At 36.9% G+C, this 23,789-nt stretch overlaps 1 protein-coding gene across 1 annotated transcript in view; it reads right to left on the bottom strand.

Moving 5' to 3' along the window:
- Dpyd (dihydropyrimidine dehydrogenase) overlaps positions 1-23,789 on the bottom strand; it is an 835,953-nt gene that overhangs the window by 484,458 nt on the left and 327,706 nt on the right. The window contains exon 11 of the mRNA XM_031375299.1: positions 9,831-10,041. Coding sequence (XP_031231159.1) covers positions 9,831-10,041 — 211 coding nt within the window. The remainder of the gene's footprint in view (positions 1-9,830; positions 10,042-23,789) is intronic.

Raw genomic sequence — 23,789 nt, 5'->3', positions numbered from 1 at the left:
TCTGGAAGAGTTTTGAAGGTAAGGAGAATATGTTCAAAATGTAGTCTATGAAAAAAAAGTAACTCAAAGAATCATTTAAAAACTAAGGTAAATCTTAAAAAAAAAAAAAAAACCCAGCAACAAACAAAACCAAAAATAAATAAAGATAATTTTTGGTAGTACATGCCTATAATCCCAGCACTGGTGGATCTCAAGGGCTCACTGTCAAAATTGCCTTCTTGGTGAGCTCTTGGAATGTAATAAATCCCATGTTAAAAAAGAAAATATGCAGCCGGGCGGTGGTGGTGCACGCCTTTAATCCCAGCACTTGGGAGGCAGAGGCAGGCGGATTTCTGAGTTCGAGGCCAGCCTGGTCTACAGAGTGAGTTCCAGGACAGATGGCACCCGAGGAACCAAAGCCACATTGACACAAACATACATAAGGAAGTTTGCTGCTACTGTTGATTACATAGTAAGGAGTTGTCTCTAATAAATAGACAGACAGACAAATTATATGCAATTATTATAAAAATCCTAAAAGCTTGTTTTTCAGCCATTCTCTGTTTTCTTAGGTTCCACCTCTTCTTTACAGGTGTCAAATGATGTAAAAATAAATCAAATTGCTGCACATTAGTAGTACTACAGCAAGACTCCACCTGCTTTACTTGTGAATTCTATCCGTGTTGCTTGAGGGCTGCCATTCATGCACAGGTTTTCCTTCATATTACTATGGCAGGTTCCTCCTAATTTGTTGCATCATACCTTGTAGTTGAGTAAATAATTTTAATTTTATCTCACACAGGAAGTCTCTATGTAAAAACAACAACAACAACAACAACAACAACAACAACAACAAACTAATTGCCTGTATATGAATCACCAAATAAAGGTTACTGCTTGACTTCTAACCCCTATTTTATTTATTTGTTTGTTTATTTGTTTGTTTGTTTGTTTTTTGAGATAGGGTTTCTCTGTATAGCCCTGGCTGTCGTGGAACTCTGTAGGCCAGGCTGGCCTCGAACTCAGAAATCCTCCTGCCTCTGCCTCCCAAATGCTAGGATTAAAAACGTGCACCACCACTGCCCAGCTTGAATAATATATTTAAAAATGCAATCAGATAGAAGACAGAATTGGTATCTAGCAGCAACATCTATGTTGTTTAAAATAAACGTATCTCCAATATATAAAGTTTTTAATCCATTTATCACCTGGTTAGTTAAAATATAATTATAAAAACAAACAAACAGACAAACAAAACCCCTAGCTTAATATGCTTTGAATTAGTTTTCCTTTGACTCGACAGGAATTTGTAGCCAAATTTCTTGTTATCCCTGACCAAGTCCTGTCCTTATATAACCATTCCATTTGTTTCAGCTGGCTGACTTAGTCCAATTGCCTCACCACAAGAATGTATCTTGCCAGTCTATGTTTTTGTATGTGATATTCCATGTAACAGGGAAATGTCTACTCATTTGTAGGACCCACTCCAGATTTGCTTATCATATTTGGAGCAATATGTCTCTGGCAATTTCTATGAAACGGTTGATAGACAAAGACTCCCCTTTAGTCATGTCTGAAAGACATGGGAGAGATGGGCTTCCAGCAGCAGTTCTTCAACAACTGTAAATTGCAAGGAGGTGAATAGTAGGCTGCATGTTAAAAACCATAAAATAATAAAGCTATCATGAAAGTGAAAAAATTATAACTTTATTTATAAAGAGAAGAACATGCATGACATGTGTAGGCTGTTGACAACTCTCTAAAGGTGTACTTTTTAAACAGCTTTTTAAAATGACTCTAAAATGACTACTTAATTTAACAGGGTGCTGTTAAACATGTTGTATAATCTTGTGGCTTCCCCCACTTCTCCTTCCCTTCTACCTGGAAACTTTTACACACCATTCAGATTCAACTTTTAACCCACGTCCTTCAAGAGGCTTTCTTAAGTCCTCACAGTCTGCTCTGTGCTTCCTTAGGACTCTAAACTTCCAAATCCATCGATTCTAAGTAAGGGCTCTCTCTTATTAAACTGCATTCCTGGAAGTATAGTGTGCACACACCTTTCCCACGTTCTCCCCAGCACCACCTAGCCCAGAGTCTGAGATAGCAGCAGGCCGTCAGAATGTACGAAGCAAACAATCACTGGGCAGGACAGAACCAAAGTTCCCCATTATAGAGACACCTTTTAGTCCTTTTAAAAATACTAATGAGAAAACATCAAGACATGGGATTCTAAGAAAATATATCCAGTATGGAGGCTGTTCTGACCACTTTGCTGCTCGCGACTACTGAAAATTCTCTTACCAGTATTAGTCACAGGGTAGTCAGTTCTTCTAAGGTTTTGCAATAGTTAAAAACATGCTCCTACCTAGCAATAAAATCCTGTGATTTGTAAACTTCTGAAGTTCACTGCATATTGCATAAGACAAATGCTATAGAGTAAATTTGACTAATGAGGATAGCTTTTCGAGCTGGCACTTCATCTCTTACCATCTTGCTTCGGCTTTTGTAAGGGAGAAGAGGACTTAAGCAACCTGGAAATCAAAAGGACTTGATAGACAAACAAACTTTCCTGTCAGTGCCACCATCAGCTTCTGGACAAGATGTTTTGTCATTTGGACACCAAATATAATAATGAAAAGAATAATGAAGATCAAATATGGTGGTATGAAAAAAATCGTAGTGTTCTACTTCCTCTGAGTGAATTACTCAATAAATTATATTTTAATATGCTATAAAATATGACAAATACTAATTTCAAGTCATTTAAAATACTAATAACTCTGATTGTTGGATTTCTGACCCATCTTGAGCCCACATGAATATAATATAGAATTCCTCCCAACAAAGAAAAGATGAACATATTTGAAAAAAAAATTCCAGAGTCTACCCTTTGCTAAGATATCAGGCACATCCTTTCTTGCCTGTCAATTTCTCATTCTGACTGTCAGAATAAATACAATTAAGCCATGACCTGCACCTTTTCTCCCTGAGGAGGAGGGGGAAATCCAGCCCACACTTGAAGCTGGTATCCACAGAAAGCTTGACGTTCCCACAAGGCTTCAAAGACCTTTCTGAGGGCCTTCTAATAGATCGATGAGTGATTTAAAAACCTCCCTTCTCTCTCCCCACACAAAAAACACTCCTATTTGCAACTAATTGCAATTAATGCCATCAAGGGAGTTGGTTTCTAAGGGCTGCATTAAAGATTCAGAAAGATCTGGGCATTGTGCTTGTTATCTCTCATTCCTGCTGAGATGAGCGGAAACTGTGGGCCTTGATGCTGTGTATAAACTCCTTCCCTTGGAGGGTAGCTTCCATGGCTGAGTCCCTCAGAGCAGGGGATCCAAGCCCATGTTCCCTGGGCTGTGCTAACTAGATATGACCTTCTGTGCTACCTTCCTTGCCAAGCTTTGCATCTTTAAACTCACATCACCTCATACTTTTCGGGAGTTTGATATCCTCTGAAGGGCTTCTCCGTCCCATCTCCAAAATGAGCAATCCCCTTAGTCCACGTAAACTAATAAAATCTTTTTTCCGCTGGAAAAACCAAAGTGACTTAAATGGCTTTGCTCTTCAAATACCTGGTTTTTTGAAAATACAAAATGGATATTTGTGCACTAAGAATTTGCATGCAGAAAATTTGTCCCAGTACCCCGAGGCAACATCATATTTAGAAATAAAATACCTTAAAATGTTATAAACCAGTAAAATCACAGGAATCATGTTTTCCATGGATAAAATCCACAAAAATTATTAAATAGTTCTCATTTAAAAAAATCATAAATCTAAGAGCTTCTGCTTCATGGGAGGATGACAGAAGCTGTACGATACTGATGACACTCTGATTTTTAAATGTTTTCATGTCTGGGCAAAGTTTATACTAAAGGTGTAATAAAACCTGATTTAATCCTTAAAAGATTATTTGTTGTACAGTAAAAATCATATTTAATTTTTATGAGATACCAAAAGTCTGTGTATAGATGTTTCACAGATATATTTCATTCATTTTATAAAGTGATACTAGGTTGTAGATACCAATCTTCCTAACACAATGGACAAGGAATTTCAAAGAAACTTTTTAAGAAGAAGCAAGAAGAGATGGAGCCAGGTTTCCATATGAGCAGTCTGGCTCTGGAGCTCTTGTTTGAGCTAATGCACTAGACATGATCAAACTAGTCTAATCACCTTTGAAGTATAATGAGTGCAATGATTTATGCCAAAAAGAAAAGAACACTTATTGTCATGGAATAAATATATTGTTTAACTTTTCTCAGGAAAATAAAACAAACTAACTTGATTCTCGGAAAATAATTTGGTTTTAATAAAATTTTTATCCCTGAGTGGCTGGTTTAATATGAATGCATAAGTGTATTTGTGCATATAAGTGGGCTACTAATAGGCCAGCTGTAATTGTAATTTCAAGGAACAAAATAAAAACTCCTTGGAATTGTCATTGAAATTATTAGTATTGCATGAATAAGAAGAGCAGTGGATACATCATATCTCTTACAAGTGGGCATTTAGGGAGAATGAGAGGGTGGCTGCTCCTTACTGGGAACAGGAACGAGGTGCCCAGACTATGGCCACAGGGATTTTGGTGTGAAGTGTATCTGGAGAACTATAAAATGTGCCTTCCTGTTTGCTGAAAATGTGAGCACAAGGCTGGCTTTAGTACCACAATGGCAAAATGAAATGGGAACTTGGTAAAGGGTTCTTTCTGGATTAAAAGTCACTAATAACATATACACTTCACAATTGCCAGGTTGGCTAATGGGGTTGGAGGTGAAATATAAATATGAATTTGCTTAAATTTGACACCTTGCAATTCTACCTTGTGTGTGTGTGTCCATTCATCTATTGTAGGACGAATAAGTTTGTTTCAGATCCTAGCCATGGTGAATATCATAGTGATGAACATAGATATGCACATATATCTATAGTTTGCTGAAACAGACTCTCGCTGGCACAGATCCTGAAATGGGGTAGCTGGATGCTATGGTAGTTTTAGTTTCTCAGAAATGTCCATGTTGGTTTCCATAGTGACTACCAGTTTACATTTGCAGGAACAGTATATAGGGTTCTTCTTTCCCTATATTCTAGCCAGCATCTGTTGTTTTCTGTTTTCTTGATGGTAGCTTTTCTGGCTTGGGTGTGAAAGAATTTCAATATAGTTATGATTTGCATTTCTTTAATGGCTAAGCATATTGAAGATTTGTTATTAGTTGTTCACTAATATTTGTTTTTCCTCTTGAGAGCTGTCTATTCAATTAACTTGCAATCCTTGGTCCTTGGAAAGTACGATAAAATAACAAGAAGAATGAGGAACAGGAGATAGGCACTGGGGGGTCCCAAACATTAGAGAAATGTGAGGCTCCCAGGACCCAACAGGGACTTTAGCCAAAATGCAGAGAGAAGTAGGAGGTAGAACCTGTTGAGCCCAACTCAAGTCGACAGGCACAGCCACCCAGCCATCTCAAAGTTTTTAACCCTGAAATGTTCTTTTCCAAAGGAAGAACAGGAACCAAAACATGAAACAGAGACTGAAGGAAAGGGCAGCCAGGGAATGCCCCACCTGGGATCCATCATGTCTGCAGACACCAAACCCAACACTATTGCTGTGGTCAAGAGGCGCTTGCTGACAGGAACCAGGTGTGGCAGTTCCTGGGGAGGTCTGGCCAGCAACTGACCAATGCAGATGTGGATGCTTGAATTCTGGGAACCTGATCAGGGAGCTAGCAGAAGGACTGGAAGAATGGAGGGGAATTGTAACACCAAATGGAAGAACAACATAGGCTGGCCTGACCACCCAATTCTCTCAGAGTCTAAACCACCAACCAGGAGTGTACCTGGAGGGATCCATGGCTCCAGATACATATGTAGCAGATATACATATGTATAGGATGGCCTTGCCTGAAAGCCATGGGAGGGGAGGCCATTGGTCCCGGGGAGGATTGATGCCCCAGCGCAGTGGATGCTGGAGTGTGAATGGGGGAGCACCCTCATACAAGCAAAGGGAAGGGGGTATGGTAGATGGGGTGTTGGTGGAGGGGTAACCGGGTTATGGGATATCATTTGAGATGTAAACAAATGGAATGATTAATCAAAAAAAAAAAAAAAAAGGAGGAAGCCAGTGACAAGCTTACAAATAACCAAAAGAAAAACACAGAGACTAGGAATGACATAATGGTAGCAGTCTGTTTATGGTTTTGTTTACTGAGTACTTTCCCATTATTTTGTTTTATTTCTGACAGTTTGGTAGGCAGAGATGGTTTGATTGTGCTTGGTTTTCTTGTTGTTTTGATAGATGAAGGGATAAACCTTAGGAAGGTTAAGTGATTGGAGAAGAGCACTTCAAACAGAAATATTTAACGTTGTCAAATGGAGAAAGCAGAACAAGGTGTGAAAGAATGTTCCTGTGTTTCCATGCTTCTTACTGAGTCTATGCAAAATACATGTGGAAAGAAGAAGGGAGGAAAAGTGACAAGAGAGCCTAGCATTTGGAGGTACCAGTTATTGATGAATGCATTAGAGTGTGTATCACATACATGATAATCCTAGCATTTGGAGGTACCAGTTATTGATGAATGCATTAGAATGTGTATCACATACATGACAATCCTATGAGAACCATATGCCAAATTGTAATGGAACAAGCTCTGAAGTAGAAAAAGGGGATGACATTCTCTTCTCCAAATGCACAACTTTCTTCTCATATGTTGATTTCAGTATGCCAAGAATATGTACATGCATAAGAAAGTTTGTTTCTGGCTTTAAATTTATTATAAGAATTTAAAACATTTTCCTGGTCAAATCCTAATAAAACCCAATTCCCTTATCAAGTTTAAAGGGTTTTCCATGACCACTAAATGGTATTGAAAATAGTGAGTGGTAATGAGATGAACATACTGAATAGCTTAGCCAACCATGGCTCTCCACTTGGCTTGGAGTATGGATATACCCCTTATCAATGCAGCTGGCAACTTAGAATTCTCAGATGCATAAACTATGCACACTCACAGATCTCCAAGCATCCAGCAGCCAATGTTAAGTTTAACTGTCTACCCAACTTCAAACAATGGACTGACTGTCTACTATTTGGAAACCCTATGGTGATTCTTCACTTCTATTCAAGCATGTTCTAGAACATATCTAGAAACTACAACAGAGCAGTTTGGCCAGGACTGGGTTTGGGTACATATATATTAGGGTAAACTGTATCCTCTGTGTGAACTTTTAGGAGAAGCCTCTGTTTATTAGCTTAAGCATACTCATTGTATATATTATTAGAATCAGATGACTTATAGTAAAGAATATCTCAGTAGAGAATAAACCTTACAGAACCCAAGCCAATCAATCAAAACAGAAAACAGCCAATGCTAAGTCCCTAAGCCTCCTACCCCCTTCTATCTTATAAATGGAAGCACAAACAACTATCACAACCCTTGGGTACTTTTCATGTATGTGTCCCTTCTGCTTCCTTACAGTGTAAGGTCTAAACTATAACTTACTTGGATTAAGGTTCCTTGCTACTTTGTGATCTCTTTGTGCCTTTATTTCAATTCTGTGAATAAGACATCAATAACCTGGAAACTTCTAGTCTATAAACTGACACTGGAAACAGGAATGAGGACAGGATGTTGTAACTCACTTGGAAACTAACACTTTGTCCATGTAAACTCTGAGACACTTTAGTACAATGCAGGATATATAATATCCCATATGATTTCTACTTTTAATTAGATATTAGCTTTATTTACATTTCAAATTTATCCCCTTGCCTCATTTCCCCTCCACCCCCTCCAATCTCATCCCCTCTCCCCCTGCTCACTACTCTGCCCACTCCCACTTCTCTGTCCTGTCATTCCCCTACACTGGGGCATTGAGCCTTCAGAAGACCAAGGGCCTCTCCTCTCATTGATGTCCCACAAGACCATCCTCTGCTACATATGCAGCTGAAGCCTTGAGTCCCTCCTTGTGTATAATTTCTAAACATTGTATTCTGTGTCAAATCAGGATAGGGAAAATGTACACCTGTAAAACAACATGCTTTCCTTGGCTTCTCTAATGGCCATGGGGAAAAATCCATGTGAAGTATCACAGAGACAGACACAGAGAACACAATGCACAGATTCTGACATACACTTGGAATTCTAAAAATAAACCAAACCAAATTCTTCTACTTCATAAATTCAAAATGAATTACTAAATTAGATCTCTCACTCTTAAGGTACATGTACATAAATTCAGATATACTCTCATAAAAGAACCTGGTCTGGTTGTGCTTGCCTATAATATCGGCTCATTAGTGTGAGCCCAAAGGACTCTAAATTCAAACCCTGAGTAGGAGAGGTTATCTCAAACAACAACCACACCACCACTAACAGTAACAATAACATCGTCATCAACAACAAACCCACTAATAAAATAACGCACATACACAAATACACACACACACACACACACACACACACACACACACAGACACAAAACCTTAAAATACAAATCCAAGTGTCTTAAAAAAAATCCACTTGCTGTGATCTGAGCCACAAGATATTCTGTCTTGGTTAGAAAACAATACTCTTAAATAAATTAGGTTGCCAGTTGTCAACTATAAATTATTTGAACATGACTAAATTATTTTGATAGATGACTTATTTAAGTAAAATTGCTATTTAAACATCATTGACATCGTACTGTTTTGCCGAGAACTGTATATTTTAGATAACTTAGTGTAAATGGCATACTCTTCTTGTTTCCTTTATAAACTCAGTTAGTGAATACACAAAGCAAACTGTCAACAGTGTCTACACTTATACACACATCTGGATGGAAAGTGACAAATTTAGACCATCATCCAGCCATTTGAAAACATTTATCTTGATGACATTAAACATCTGGATGTTTCTAAATACCAAGATGTTGCTTGTCCTGCAGAAAAAAAATTAGGCCCTGAAGACTGTTGAATCTTTACTGGTCTTCTGTTGATTAAAAAAAATGTACATTTGCATGCCTGTGTGTTCTCCTCTATCAGACACATGTGCGATTTTCACTTGGATACCTTAGGCATCGCAGGCAGAAGTGTTTGAATTTTCTGTTATGATTGTTCTTAGTGGATGTCTGAACAGCAGAAAGGCCTTTTACTCCCCTTTCAGAAAATAAAAGTGATAATTGTCATCTCAGCGGTGTGAATCGAAAGGTAAAGATCTGCAAAATGAAGGAGCCTTGGTATTTTGGCTTTCATTTCAAATGATACTGGAGTGGGTGGACTGTAACACAAGGCAATCTCTCTCGGTTGACGATTAGGAGGTTGACATGTTATATAAAACATTGCCTCTCCCATGGTATAGCCTTAGCATATGCAGTTAGGCCAGTCAGGTGAAATGACAGGAGTTTAGACTTTTTAAGGGATAATGTGGGTGTCCCATGTTCAGAGAGATGGTTTCTCATGGGGTTTGTAATAAATACAGATTCTGACTTTCTGCTTTTCTGCATTATTTACGACCAACTGTTCCGATTTTCAGCCATTTCTTTTTATTCTAATATAAATGAAGAGAGGCCATTCTTTTATAGGAAAGAAGGCAAATATTATTATAACATAGTATATGTATTTTGGATATTAGCTTAAAATTAAAATTCACATTCTTTTCAGCTCTTACCATATTAAATTAATTCCAAAATTATTCCATTTAGTAATAGCACTTCTAAGTCTTTTGAATCAAAATTGCTTGCACTATACACAAGCAAAGAGACAGTAATATTAAGATGGAAAAACTGGCTGAAAGCTAGAAAATAGTAGAGCTGTGAAACCATCCCCACTGCATCACCCATGCTTCCCAGGAATGCCCTACCTTTGGGATCCTCCAGGACAGATCCGAAGGCGCTAATAACCACGTCAGCCTTCAGCCTCACTGTCTGCTCTTCATCTTCCACCCAGTTTCCAGTTTCATCTTGCTCAGTTCGGGCAAATTGCATTCCCACAATCCTTCCATCTTTGACTATAACCTTCCGTGGTGAAAGGAAAGGTAAAAACTCACATCTCTCTTCTTTAGCGAGCTCCACCTAAAATAAAAGAAGTAAATAAAACTTGAGAAACATTGACTATCGTGCAATGGTGTTGATTTTCAACTCAATTTTACATGGTAAGTGGTTATAATGTTTTAAATTTATGTGAAGATTTTTGCTTTTTGTTTTTTTTTCTTTTCCACCATAGACGAGTTTCAGGCATTATCTGCTTGCTGTGTGTGGGGAGGGAAGCTGCATTGATTTTGAAATGCCACAAAGAAACTAAAAGTTAGTTCCAGCTGTGGAAATTGCTCTATGGCAGGGTCCTTAGACAGCAGGTGTGAAGCCCTGGGTTCAGTTTCCAGCATTAAAGGGAAAAAAGGCTTTTCGCAAGTCTTATTTCTTAAATGGTCTATAGTTGGTGTTGTGTGACATTCTCAAGTATGGTAATCTGTGCTCATCACACCTTTACTTTTGCAGAATAAGTTCTCCTTGTAATGATGCTAAACATAAATATTTTTACTTACTAGTTGTATGTCACTGAACTAGAAAATCCTCAACAAAATGGGTGAGCTACTAAGTGGGAGCATATGCCTAAAACAGGAGGTAGGAAAAAAAAGCTAGAGAAGCTTGGAGTAACTGGAAAGAAAATAATTCATTCTTCCTTTTATAAAGGCACAGTCATGAGGATCATCAATGAAAAATCAAAGAGACACAAGCACAGACCTTTTGGAATCCCCTTCTCATCTGCAATCCCTCCTATCACTAAATGGGAATTGTGTATTTTATGCCCATATAGGTTGCCCATTCACACAAACTGTTCATACTCCTTATCTTACTATTTTCCGTCCTTTGTTTCAGATTATACCCAGGCATGTGTCAATATAATCAGAAATGGTATGTTGCATGTCTCCCAGAAAACAAAATAGTAGTAAATGTGCTAATGCAGAGAACTTTCCCAACCCTGTGGAAGCCGTGTGGGCTCTTGGTGGGACCTTTACTGAATGATGTATAATTTCTGTGATCCAAAGTATGAAACCTTTGCATGTAGGATACATTTTCATTTCCCTCTTGGCATTTGCATAACATAGCACAAGAAACAAGCTCATGGAAGTTCAAGGAGTGATGATACTCACTTTTAATGATACTGGCATACTCGAGTGAATGGCATTGCCAAATGTTCATGGGTTGAATAAGTCAATGCAGCATGTGTATTTATAATTGTTCTACTTAATGGGAAGGGCATAAGCAAAATACAGAACTATGCTACTCGTATTGCAGAGTATGCCTGGTAGATTAATTTAGAAAATGCTTTGTTCTTTCCAGTATTACATGTCTATTGACAGTTTGCTTCTATTCGTATACACAGTCTCTTAAGGTAGTTAAAACAGACATGCTCAAGCTCCACTGTACACTTATAGCTTCCACAAATTTGTTTTATTTCATTTGGTGATGGTTGCCTTACACTGAATTCCCTTGTCCTAGTAAGGCATCTCATTGTAAGGAAACAACACCTGGAGGTCTTCCTGGGTTGCTGGGAAGTTAGCAAAGACGCTGCTTAATGTGGAAAGATTAGGTATTGCTAGAAAAACAAACAAACACAAACAAACTAACTTAAGATTTTCCTCAGCATCTTTCTCTTATGGTCTCAAAGAACCCAAGACACATGTTATGACTGCAAACAAACTATATTCTCATTCCTGCTAAGACCATAGTTGCTGTCATTGACAGCCTCTCCAGTCAGGTTCTCCCATCATCCTTTGGGTTACAGTTCAACCCAGCAACCCAGGAAGACCTCCAGGTGTTGTTTCCTCACAATGAGATGCCTTACTAGGACAAGCGAATTCAGTGTAAGGCAACCATCACCCAAATGAAATAAAACAAATTTGTAGAAGCTATAAGTGTAAAGTGGAGCTTGAGCATGTCTGTTTGAAGACCATACCAAGAATTAGGAATTTTGGTGGCATATGGCAACATGCTTTCTGTGTTCTCTCATGGCCTTTCATCTGTGCGTCCAGATCCTACTCCATCATAATCCTCTAATATCTCAGGGTTGGTAATTTGCTGAAGAGGTTTAGCTCCCTTGACCCCTATGTTACTGTGTCCAGAGGAACAGCACTATGAATACTGCCCTTCTACCGGACTATTCTGAATTCCTTTCTCAAATCTCTAGAGATGTGTGATTAGCCTATGGGGTTGTGCTCAAAAATCACACCTCATGCAGTAGTTATTTTACTATTAAATACAATTATTTACTATCACTCACTTTATATGTAAGGGGAGAATTGTCAATAGAAACCAAGAAAACATCATCTAACTATATGTATTTATCAGGAAAGTCTTCATATTGTATTGGGCAGAAGGATATTGAAATCACTATTAGACTTGTGTTAACAAATAAGAAAATAGTGGAGAGATGGCTCAGCAGTTAAGAGCACTGACTGCTTTTCCAGAAGTTCTAAGTTTAATTCCCAGCAACCACATGGTAGCTCACAACCATCTGTAATGGGATCTGATGCCCTCTTCTGATGTGTCTGAAGACAGCTACAGTGTACTCATATACCTAAATAAACAAATAATTCTTTGAAAAAAAGAAAGAAAGAAAGAAAGAAAGAAAGAAAGAAAGAAAGAAAGAAAGAAAGAGATAATATTAGGACCATAAGATAATAGGCATATGAACTTATACATCAAGTAAAATATTCTTTTAATAATTGAGGAATATAGAATATAGTGATTCACATTTAAAATTATATTTTTGTTCATTATATTTTGTGTGAGTATGTACTGTGGCTGAGTACACATGCATTATGGCATGCATATGGAGGTCCAATGAAATCTGAGTTAGTTCTTTCCTTCTACCATGTGAGTTAATGGGATCTAACTCTGGGCATCAATTTGGTATCACACGTCCTTATCTGCCAGGCCATCTTGCCAGTCTAATTGCATTTCACATTGGGTGTGCCTGATGATAATAAATGATGGTATCAGCTATTCTTCCCAATACTTTACCCATAACATTTTATCTTCCTACTGAAGATAGTTTACCACAACTAGATATTAGTTATTACAAAACATGGCTTCAAACCCATCTTTTCTTCCTGTTGTGGTACAAAAGGCCAACACAACACTACTTGTCCTCTTGATTTCACTGATCAAACACCCAGCCTCAGGGACTCTGCTGCCTAGCACCCTCACTCTGTCTAAAATGCATGCAGCTTAAACACCTAATCTGAATATGTAAAATCAGAATTCCAAAGAATCCAATATATCTTGATTTATTAAGATTATATCACAAATGAAAATCACTCCTATTCTCATTCAGTGGTTACAGTGAAAATGTACACACAAAAAAGTGATCTTTAAAATTTCTTTCATGGTATATGTATACCTGAATACTAAATATAAATGATTCTAATGTTCATATCTAGTTTGTACCTCCAGAATAGGTAATTATGCCTATGCAAATATTTTATTTCTGCATTAAAAATTCAAAGTCTGAAACACTTCAGATTATAAGTATTCTACATCTATGCTATAAGCATGTATAGCTTTGGAGAAGAGAAGCATCATATCAAAAGCATATTTTAAAGCATGGCAGAGCTTGTTTAGGTAATACTCCTATTTGGCTGACAGAAACTTTGGTATGGTCTTCATGTTTTGCGAGGAGAACCTGTGTACTCCACAATGTGTGAAATAATCATACTGCATCTACATGATTCCAAGGACTTGGACCTGCTTAGGACAGTGAAAAACATTGTCAAATGTTTTTGGATTGAACTCAGACAGAAAGAAAAAGGTGGAGTTGGTTGTCCAGTTCTCTCTGAGGGTGAATCAGTAAAATTTCAAAAGCTTGGCATGTTGATTATACACAGTTGAATAGAGAGATAGGGTTATTGCAAACAGCTAAATCAGGGAGGCAGGGTTTTGGGTATAGAGGCAGGGTTTTGGGTTAAGGGCACAGATTTAGCTAATGTCAACCAGAGCAGTATTTATAGGGGTGCAGTTCTCAGATCATAAAAAGCCAGGGTGAGAGAGTTATGGTAGACGTTTTCATTATACACTATCAACATTCATGGATGGACCAGGGAAGACTTTGTGATTTCATCGGAGGCCAACACTGTGGGGAAGGTTTTGCTATTTTCCCATGTGTCCGTGGCTCTGAAGTCCTTGGCATGGCTGAATCAAGGCAACAACACATATTGACTTGGGACTTTACTCACTCTAATCTTCCCCTGCTCCCCATTCAGTATGACTGTGCTTCTAGTTACTGAGACTTGCTAATACAAATGCAACAAGAAATGACATAGCCAGAGGTCATAAAGTTCGAGGGATAAAGAGCCTACTCAGAGAAGAAGAGAGTCAAGTCCCCCGTCAAAATAAATGAAGAATTGACTTATAGCCACAAAAGTCAGGAACCAAAGAATAGGTTCATGAAACCAGTCCCACAAATCAATTAATAGAGACCTACAAAACTTAGATAAAGGCTAAATTATGGACGAAGCAAGTTTTACAATGTAAAATAAAGAAACGAAGAATAGGTTATCTCAATTAGAAAAATAAAAATGTTTAACTTTGCATAACAAATAGTAAACTACTCCACAAAGCTTTTTAATTACAGAAAGAATGTATTACTAAAACTTTTATCTTGCATGTCCAATAGTCATATTCAAATACTCAATGGCTGATAATTTCAAACAAGCATACTTTCTGACAAATGCCAGCAAGAATGTCACATTCCAGAGGATCAAGACAGGGCACTAGTCTCTCTATTTTTGTTCAAATGACCAGCACAAAATAGACTTCAATTTTATTTCCAGAATGAGTGATAAATGTTTAAAACAGCCTGGAAGATATCCAAAGTAATGAAATTAAACTAGCTAGTTGTAGATTTTAGTGAATGGCTTTAAAAAACCTCCTATATTAAGTAAACAGGTCCAGAGAAGATAAGCTACCTGGCCATAATCCTATCTTTGTGGAAAAAAATACAAAGAAAAGAATACTTTCTGTGTTCTCAGTTACCATCAGAATATGACGGATCAGAGCGACCAATCATCAAGCTATGAGTTTATTCTTAATATTTTGATAATCTTAACAGTCAGCTTCCTAAGATAAGTAATTCACAATTGTTACACTAGGTTTTCTTCATACTTGAAGTTTGTTAATGATCATTAATAATCCGCAAGTATGAGAATCTGATATACAAGTACAACTGACATGTCATACCATCTAGTTACATTATTAATAATGTTGTAGTATTAGCTTTGTCATCTCTTTTTTGTGTGATGGAAGTCTTATTTTAACTCATCCTTTTAGGTTTGTTTGATTCATGTTTGGTAGGTCCCACATAGGAAAACTTTTTCAAGACACTGGTATCAGGAATGAGAGTGGGAAAGAAGGAATTAGAGACACAAACAAAACAGAGACAGAGAGACAGAAAAGTGTCCAAAAAGGCAAAAAACATTCTCCAGGATCTAATGGCAGTCATCTATATCATTAAGCTAGACTCATCTGCAAATGTTCACACAACCTCTTTAAATAGCAAATGCTTGCTAAGGACCAAGTGTTTAACACATGAGTCAGTGTGGGACATTTCATATTCAAAAAAATCAGGCTGTTCTTACAACTGTTTGGGACAACTGTTTCATCCAGCAAACATGTGAACTTCTCTCATTCATATATTCACCAACAATTACTCAGAGAATACAGTAGTAGGTAGCATCAGTTTTCCACTGTTATAAAGAGTTAGGTTCAATAAGTCAGTTTGTCACCTTCTTTTCAGAAAGTATTTGAAAAGTTAAAAAATTTTTTTTTCCTGGCTTTGATTTTCACTTCCATATTTAGGAAAGATATGTGGTTGAAGCTAAGTAAAATAAAAATAGTTCACTACAGCATGCAATAATGATAATCATTTTAATGATTAACTTTATGTAATGTGATGATTTGGTCTGATTAATATTACAGGCATCATACTGCAGAAATTATGAAACAACTTAATTTACTATAATTAAAAGCATGATGTCAACTCATTTTTAGATTGCATATAGGCAAGGTAAGCATAGCTTATAAACCATAACGAGCAGAATCAAACCCAGCATATATTAAATTCTGGAATAACTTCTAATTATGCCAAAGTTTTACAAGCAATATGAAGAAACAATATTCTTTATGAAAAGAAAGCTGTAAGATCAGTACAGTGTATTTACCTATCAATCTGATAAGAGCACAAAAACCAAAACCAAGTAATTTGTAATCAAAATTGCTTAGTTATATTTCACATCCTATGTTAATTTTAGAAAAGATCTTATTTCTTCACTGTTTAATATTGCAAATATTTATAGCTTCACAGTCGAAAGCATGCATAAATTTAACCCAATATAAAGTAGCTCCTACCACAAAATTGCTATTATTTGTCAAAGGTAATAAAATGATGCTTGCCTTACAAAAATCCCTCATCTTGTCAAAAAATAAGCAATGGTGCTACGATTACATGGCAAATAATTCTCTACACTGCCATATTTTAGTTGGATTTCTGAACTTTCTTCTATGCTCACTTGTGTACTTTCTTGTAAAATCCAAATCTAGAAGGATGTCTTTTAAGTTAGCTTATCAAAATCCCTGGCTGTCAATGTATGATCCTGTCCAAATCTGAACTTCTTCCTCATTATCTGCCATGCTCAAGGTATTATCTAATCACCTTAACATAGCATTAGAAAGAATACAGCTGTTTTAAAAGAACCAAGGAGATTGAGCTTATTCTGGAAGATTCTACCTTTGAATATCTTAATTCACATATCACACCTCATCATTTGGTTTTATTTCTACTTCTCTGTGTTGTATTTGGAGCTGATGCCTCATCTAAGGCATCACAATGAACACTGACTATCAAGAGTGTGTTGTTCTTGGCCAGGTGGTGGTGGCGCACGCCTTTAATCCCAGCACTTGGGAGGCAGAGGCAGGTGGATCTCTGAGTTCGAGGCCAGCCTGGTCTACAGAGTGAGTTCCAGGACAGCCAGGGCTACACAGAGAAATCCTGTCTTGAAAAAACCAAAAAAAAAAAAAAAAAAAAAAAAAAAAAAAAAAAAAAAAAAAAAAGAGTCTCATTTTTATGTTAAACCTAGATGTTGCTTGAAAATGAATAGATAGGCCTGGGCAGTTCAAAATCATAACAGTCTATCAAGACTCTTCATCATGTATAAACACAGGGAATTTGTCCCTGTGAGTTATGCTATACTTGGGATAAATAGTAGATTTTTTAACTTGCACATGAATCCCATTATCTGCAATCTCCAACTAAATGCCTTGACATATGTCTCTCTCTCTCTCTCTCTCTCTCTCTCTCATTCTCATTCTCTGTGTGTTTATGTGTATGTGTGTGTGCATTTGTGTGTATCTCTCTCATATACACAAACATATCATATTTACAATACTATGAATAATAATAATAGCAATAATAATAGATTTTTCAAAAATGACATGCAAGTACAGAGTAGAAAATATTGCTACTCAAGATAATTTGCAGTTAGTCTTTAATAAGTAGTCAAGAACTGTCTGGTGTGACAGAGTTAACTTCTAGTGAGTCTGGAATGGAAAATCCTCTTTCTTGTGCACAAAGTGTGGATGAAAGAAGCAAGCTCATCACAACAGTGACTGGGACTTGTCTAAGTCCCCTTAGAAATGTGCTTCTGGGATATATCCCTTGTAATTTCAAATGTGAATCTTTATCTGTGGAATGTTTTGGGCAGGATAAACCTCATATCATGGAGCTAGGAGCTGCCCAGTCATATAAGCTGCATAATTAAGTAGAAAATGGAGCCAGAACTAGCTGTCTTTTCTGTGGAAGGTGGAACTACTCACACTTCCTAGCGTCAACTTGACCAGAGTTGAAAGAATTAGTGAGACTGCATGATGAGACCTGTCAGTGATAATGCACTTTCTCTTGGTTATCTGACACTTTCTAATTACTTCCATTCATTGGATTAGCAATAAAGCTTGAAACAAGGTACTACCAATCATGCTGGTTTGATTTTAGAATCTAATAACCTAAGTATTTTGCTTACCAAAAAGATAAAAGAGAACGAAGGAACAGAGTAAGTCCTAGTTAACCACAAGGAAGAATCCCATACTCCCAAGTTTACTGGACAAGTTTTATCTACTTTATAATTCTAAAATATGTTTTATTTATTCGGTGACAATTCTATACAGGTATACAATGCATCTTTGGTCATACCAACCCATAATTCTCCAACTTCTCTTAGCACTGAGACTCTCTGCCTCAACAGTGTCCTTATCCCAAGCTTACGTTTTCCTTATTTTAAATAACTAACTGAGGCCAGTTAATGCTAGCTAGGTGCCCAAATGTAAGCAGACATCTACTGACGTAGGAGCTCCACTCCTGATGACAGAACTGACACTCCTCCCTTAGCAGCCACCAATTGCCAATAGTTATTTGGCAAGAGATGGTGTCCTTTGAGTTTCTGCCTCAGTCATGCTAGAATTTGGCTGCATTATAATTTTTTGGTACAGGGAAGTTAATGGGGAGTTAATAGAGTGTATAGCATTTTAAAATCTACCTGCCCTAACTGTCTGTATCCACAATTAGGACAGTCATCATTTATAGGCTATTGTTTTAAATTCTTCAAAATGCAAGCATTTTGAACATGAAGAAGTGTATTATACCATATGAGAGCTGTGCTACATGTTGGATAAGTACTGGAGTCCCTTGCACTGAGTCACTCTTGGGTCACTCGATCGAGTCACTGTTGAGTTACGAGACCCAGAATTGCCATGTAAAGAATTACTGAAAGGATGCAAAGTGACTTTGCACAGCTATCATAAAACTTATCACTTTTAGGAAGAAAATAATATTTCTGCAGTATTCATTTATGATTGATGATATTCCTTTAAACCTGACTAGATATCACTGTTCTTCACCTTAGATTTTGCTGGAGCAAAGCAATAGCGACTGCTATTGTAATGTTTCACAAAAAGACGATTCCATATAACTTTGTGTCTTGGAGGTATCTTTTTCAATCTTGAAATGACAAGCTATGCAAATTCTGTTCAAATTACAATCCTGTCTTCTTCTATAAAATGTCAGCCTTTATGTGCCCTGATATATTTTCATTAAATTCAATGTTTTAATATATTGCTTGACAATGTTTTCTGGTTTTAGTTACATTTTCTTTTAGTCCTTGGTTAAATTTTAAGAGTCAAGGGACCATGAAAAATTACTGATGTTAATTTGATAGTGTGTCCTATTTTTAATAAAGGCAGGGTAGGGACACAGGGATTTTATTTGGCTTACAATCCCAAGTTACAATCCTGCTATTTGAAAGCAGTCAAGGAGGTAAGAGTCTGAGATCGCCATCCACACTATACCCACAGCTAAGAGATTAAGGAAGCAATTGCACTTTTGCTACCTGCTTGCACCATTGCTCTCAGCCAGCTGTCTTCATCTTATCCATCTCAGAGACCACCTTAGGGAGTGGTGCTGCCCATGATAATTAGGGTCAATAGACAAACAAGAAAATTGTCCAAAAGTCAGCCTAACCTAGATAACTACTCAATTGAGGTATTTTTCTAAGGCCATTCTAGGTTGTAGCCAGCTGTCATTTAAAAGTAACCATCATATGTAATGAGAAAATGAAAATTTAAAGTTGAAATAAAGTAATAACTTAGATGAAATGTTTCTAAAATAGTTTTGAGATGTGTAAATGCATAGTAAGTATTTTATACCTACTTAAAATATTCTTAAAAGGTTACGATGCTTTTTGTGTATTTAACATGGATTACTGACCTGTTAATTTGAAGTGAAAACTATTGTATTCTTGGAGTCAAATTATGAACTGAGTAAAATAACAAATGGAAGAAGCCTGAATTTTAATTTGTGAAATTAGTATAAAGAAATAACAACCCTATGTAATGAGTGTCAGACAAGCCTAGAAGACCATAAAATGTCTTAAAATAAGGGTGAATTAAGGAGAGGCAAGAAGAAAGCTTCAGAAAAAAAGTAACTTTAGAGAAGGTCTTGAGAGAGAGTCCTTTCACCCTTTGTAGAGAAAAAGTAACTGTTATAAAAGAGATGAAGATATGCTACTGCTATGACTAAAATCCCAACTACTCAAGAAGGTGAGACTAGAGTGTAACAAGTTGAAGATCTTCTGGCTCACACAGAGATTCAAGGCTCACCTTCATCGCCTTAGAAGACTTTATCTTGAAATATAAATAATAAAAGGGGCTAGGAATGTAGCTCAGAGGTAAAATGCTTGTGTTGAACAAGGTTTATATTTAATATTCAGAACTATAATAACAATAATTCTTATGTGCTTTTCTTTAACCATTCTTTTTGAGTGCTCTATACTGACTAAAGTATGGATCTGATGAATTACCGTAATTCAGATAAGGTGGAACTTTCCTATGATCCCAGTTCCCAGGAGGCTGACGCAGGAAGATTATTTGGCCACAGTAATTCAGGGCTAGTCGAGACTACATTGTAAAATCCCTTTTTCAAATAAATGAATAAATTAAATAATTGCATTTTAAGATTTCCATCATATATAAGACAATGTAAAGATACTGAAGAACTGAAATAAATATGATTAAAGGCAGATAAGCTACTAAAGTTAATACAGCAATAACCAATATTTGATATTGTACGTTCTCTCTCTATAGATACATGGCATGAGTAGAAACGAGTTGGGTAACAATTCTGAAGGCAAATCATCCTCAGTACCCCTGATACCCAGAGCCGACACATGCAAAACCCCCATGGCATTTTTGATAACGTCTTTAAATGCACGATCTTGAATGTATATGAGGTTTTGTTGAGTCTTGGCCTGTTAACAGTTCTCTCTTTCATTTTTTTTTTTCTCTGAGTAGTAAAATTAAAAACTTGGGAATAGACAAATGGAATCCTTACAAAGCATGTAGCTCCAGCACTGATATCTCAGATGGAAAATTCATACTAGGTTTTATAATCAGGCACCAACATGCTCCAACTTTCCATTCAAAAACTATTCCTTCTACCTGCTTACACTGCCTTGAACTAACATAATTTTCCATCAGGTACATCCAGACTCCTAGAATATCATGTCTCTGAAATCAAAAAGTATTCAATATGCATTTATGATGTTAGCACTCCAAGAGCCCCTAACTGCCATTAATTAACTTTGTTTGCCTAAGGGCAGTTGTGTGTATTTATTTGTTTGTTTTCAAATCCCCTTGGCCAATCATGCTAACAAGTCTCTGATCACATTCCATGAAGAACTGCTCTTGAATGATGTGCAGGTGACAAATGCAGAGCAGCCACTGGGAGTATCTACCTTACTGGGGGAAATTACATTTGTGAGTCTATAAAAGTTCTTTACTAAAATTAGTCTCAGGTTGACGTTTTTTATAATTAAATAAAGGCTAGGGAAGCATCTGTTACTGGAACAAAATATATAAATAAAGGGGGGGGCAGCAAGATACAAAATATCAAACAAGGAATATAGCTTTCACACTGTCATTTATTGCTAAAATTCTGTGTATGGGGACTGTAAGTTTTGTCCCATAAAAAGATATATTGTGGGGTGTGTTATAGTGTCCAAAAGGGATTAAGTTAATAGGTATATTCTACCACATGGAAATATATCATTTCAAAAATCACAGTAAAGCACATTTTGACTAATGGATCAAAGGATCTGGCATAAAAAATTTTATTAAAATTATAAGGTAGTCTTTATTATCAAGACAGCCAACCTTTTAAATAACTAAGATTTTTTGATAACAGGCAAGTCTAATCAAACCAGTTACTATCCTCAGAAATCAAGAGAGGGAATAGCACATAGATGGCATCAGAGTAGAGAAGGATATCTGTTGTCATTTAGAAGCTAAGTAGGTATCTGACAGATTCCTGCAATATTCTTTATGAATGGGATTTCTTATTAAAACTAATATTGAGCCATATTCTCCACTATAATCAATAACAACTACAGAGCCCTTCCTTAACCGTATCATTTAAACTGATCAAGTCAAGCAGGTGTATTGAGTCCTGACCTTCATGCCTCCTTTTAGGGATTCCCAACAGCCTACAGCATTCTGGCAGTTCTGTCTGATATGTCAACAGCTTTTAATACCAGCATTTTGGGGGATTCTGTTATCCTGTGAAATTTAATCTCACCTATTTAAGCTTGCAGAAAGTACTGGAGGGAATTATTAACAGATTTTCCCTCATCTTCTTAAAGGATAGCACTGAGTGATTGGCTGGTTTCCCCAAGGACTGAGGGCTGAGAACAGCTAGTATGTCAGTAGCATCCTATTTAGCATGTGTGTGAGACCACTAGGGAGCCTTAGAGACATTTGGAATCAGAATCACATCAATATGCTGATGATGCCTCCCTATCTTCATCTCATCAAACCTATATCCTTCAGCGTTAATGCTTTCTTAACTAAGATGGAAAGTGCCTCCAAACAGCACACTGCTTATGGTTCTAATTAGACAGCTGGAAACTCATTGATGATACATTAGAGCAGTGGACCAGCAGCCTCTGCATCACCAGGGAACTTGTTAAAATGCAAATTCTCAGGCCCATCCCAAACTTACTCTGAAAGAAACTCAGGGGACAGGACCCCAGCGGTCTGTGTTCAGCCATGGGATTTTTGATCCACTATAAATTTTGTAAGGCTATGCATTAGAGAAATCGCTTGTATTTGTCCTTGAAAAGTTTATTCTGAGATGCTTCCTAGTGTGATTGATTGACGTATTTTTGGATGCAGACATATTGGTCTTGGTAATTGTGGTAGTTTGAACGATAATATAAAAAGAGTGTCCCACCAATGTAGGTGTTTGAATGCTTGGTTCTCAGTTGGAGGTACTGTTTGAGGAGATGGTACAGTCTGACTAAGGAAGTACATCACCGGCGTGGACTTGGAGATACCTTAGTCTTGCCCTACTTCAAGTGGTTTTGTTCTGCTCATTTTTGTTGTTGAGGTTCTGAACTCTCAACTTGTTCCCGCAACAATTCCTACCACCTGTTGCATGTACCCTTACCCTAAATGGATTTTCCACCTGGAAGCGTATACCCAAAGAAATTTCCACCTATATTAGTGGCCTTGTTTGAAGTCTTTTATCACAGCAACAGAAAAAATAAATATGTAATTCATATATAATATAATTAACAATTATTAACCACAGCCACAGAAGGCAGTTTCAAGCAAGTTACTGACCTCTGTAATTCTTTTGTGTCTATTAGTAAAGGTTCAGAAAATGTCCATTTGACCTGCTTTCTCCTCTCTCAAAGAAAGAACATTGGATTAAAGTTTTAGACATACGGATGCTGAAGTACTCAGTTAATAGAGAAACCATGTCGTTTAAAACTTTCACTCAAGTACAAATGATTATATGTTATATTTACTTGAGGAAAAAAAACTCATATAGGCTTTTTTACTCAAATACTCATTCACTTTAAGTAAAGAGAGTATGACAGAAACACAGGTGTGTGGAGAGAAGGAAGTATATGAGAAATTAGAGAAATAGGGAAGAGTTGGGATGCTATGTTATTTAAAAATAGGTCCCTGAACAAAGACTCTGAAATCCTGTGTATTGAAGTAGAGAATGGTACTTGACCTTCACCATGCTAATATATCCTATCTCCACTGAAGACTTTGAATGTTCTTTAGAAGTTTACAAAACCAAGTAATGACTATGATGAATGAGCATGGAAACTTATAAGTACTGGAATAAGTGTGTATTCTTATTCCATACACATACACACAGACACAGACACACACATACTATATATATATATATATATATATATATATAT

This window comes from Mastomys coucha, unplaced genomic scaffold (assembly GCF_008632895.1).
Source record: "Mastomys coucha isolate ucsf_1 unplaced genomic scaffold, UCSF_Mcou_1 pScaffold16, whole genome shotgun sequence".
Classification (NCBI taxonomy): domain Eukaryota; kingdom Metazoa; phylum Chordata; class Mammalia; order Rodentia; family Muridae; genus Mastomys; species Mastomys coucha.
This window is presented reverse-complemented; position numbering and strand designations above follow the sequence as displayed.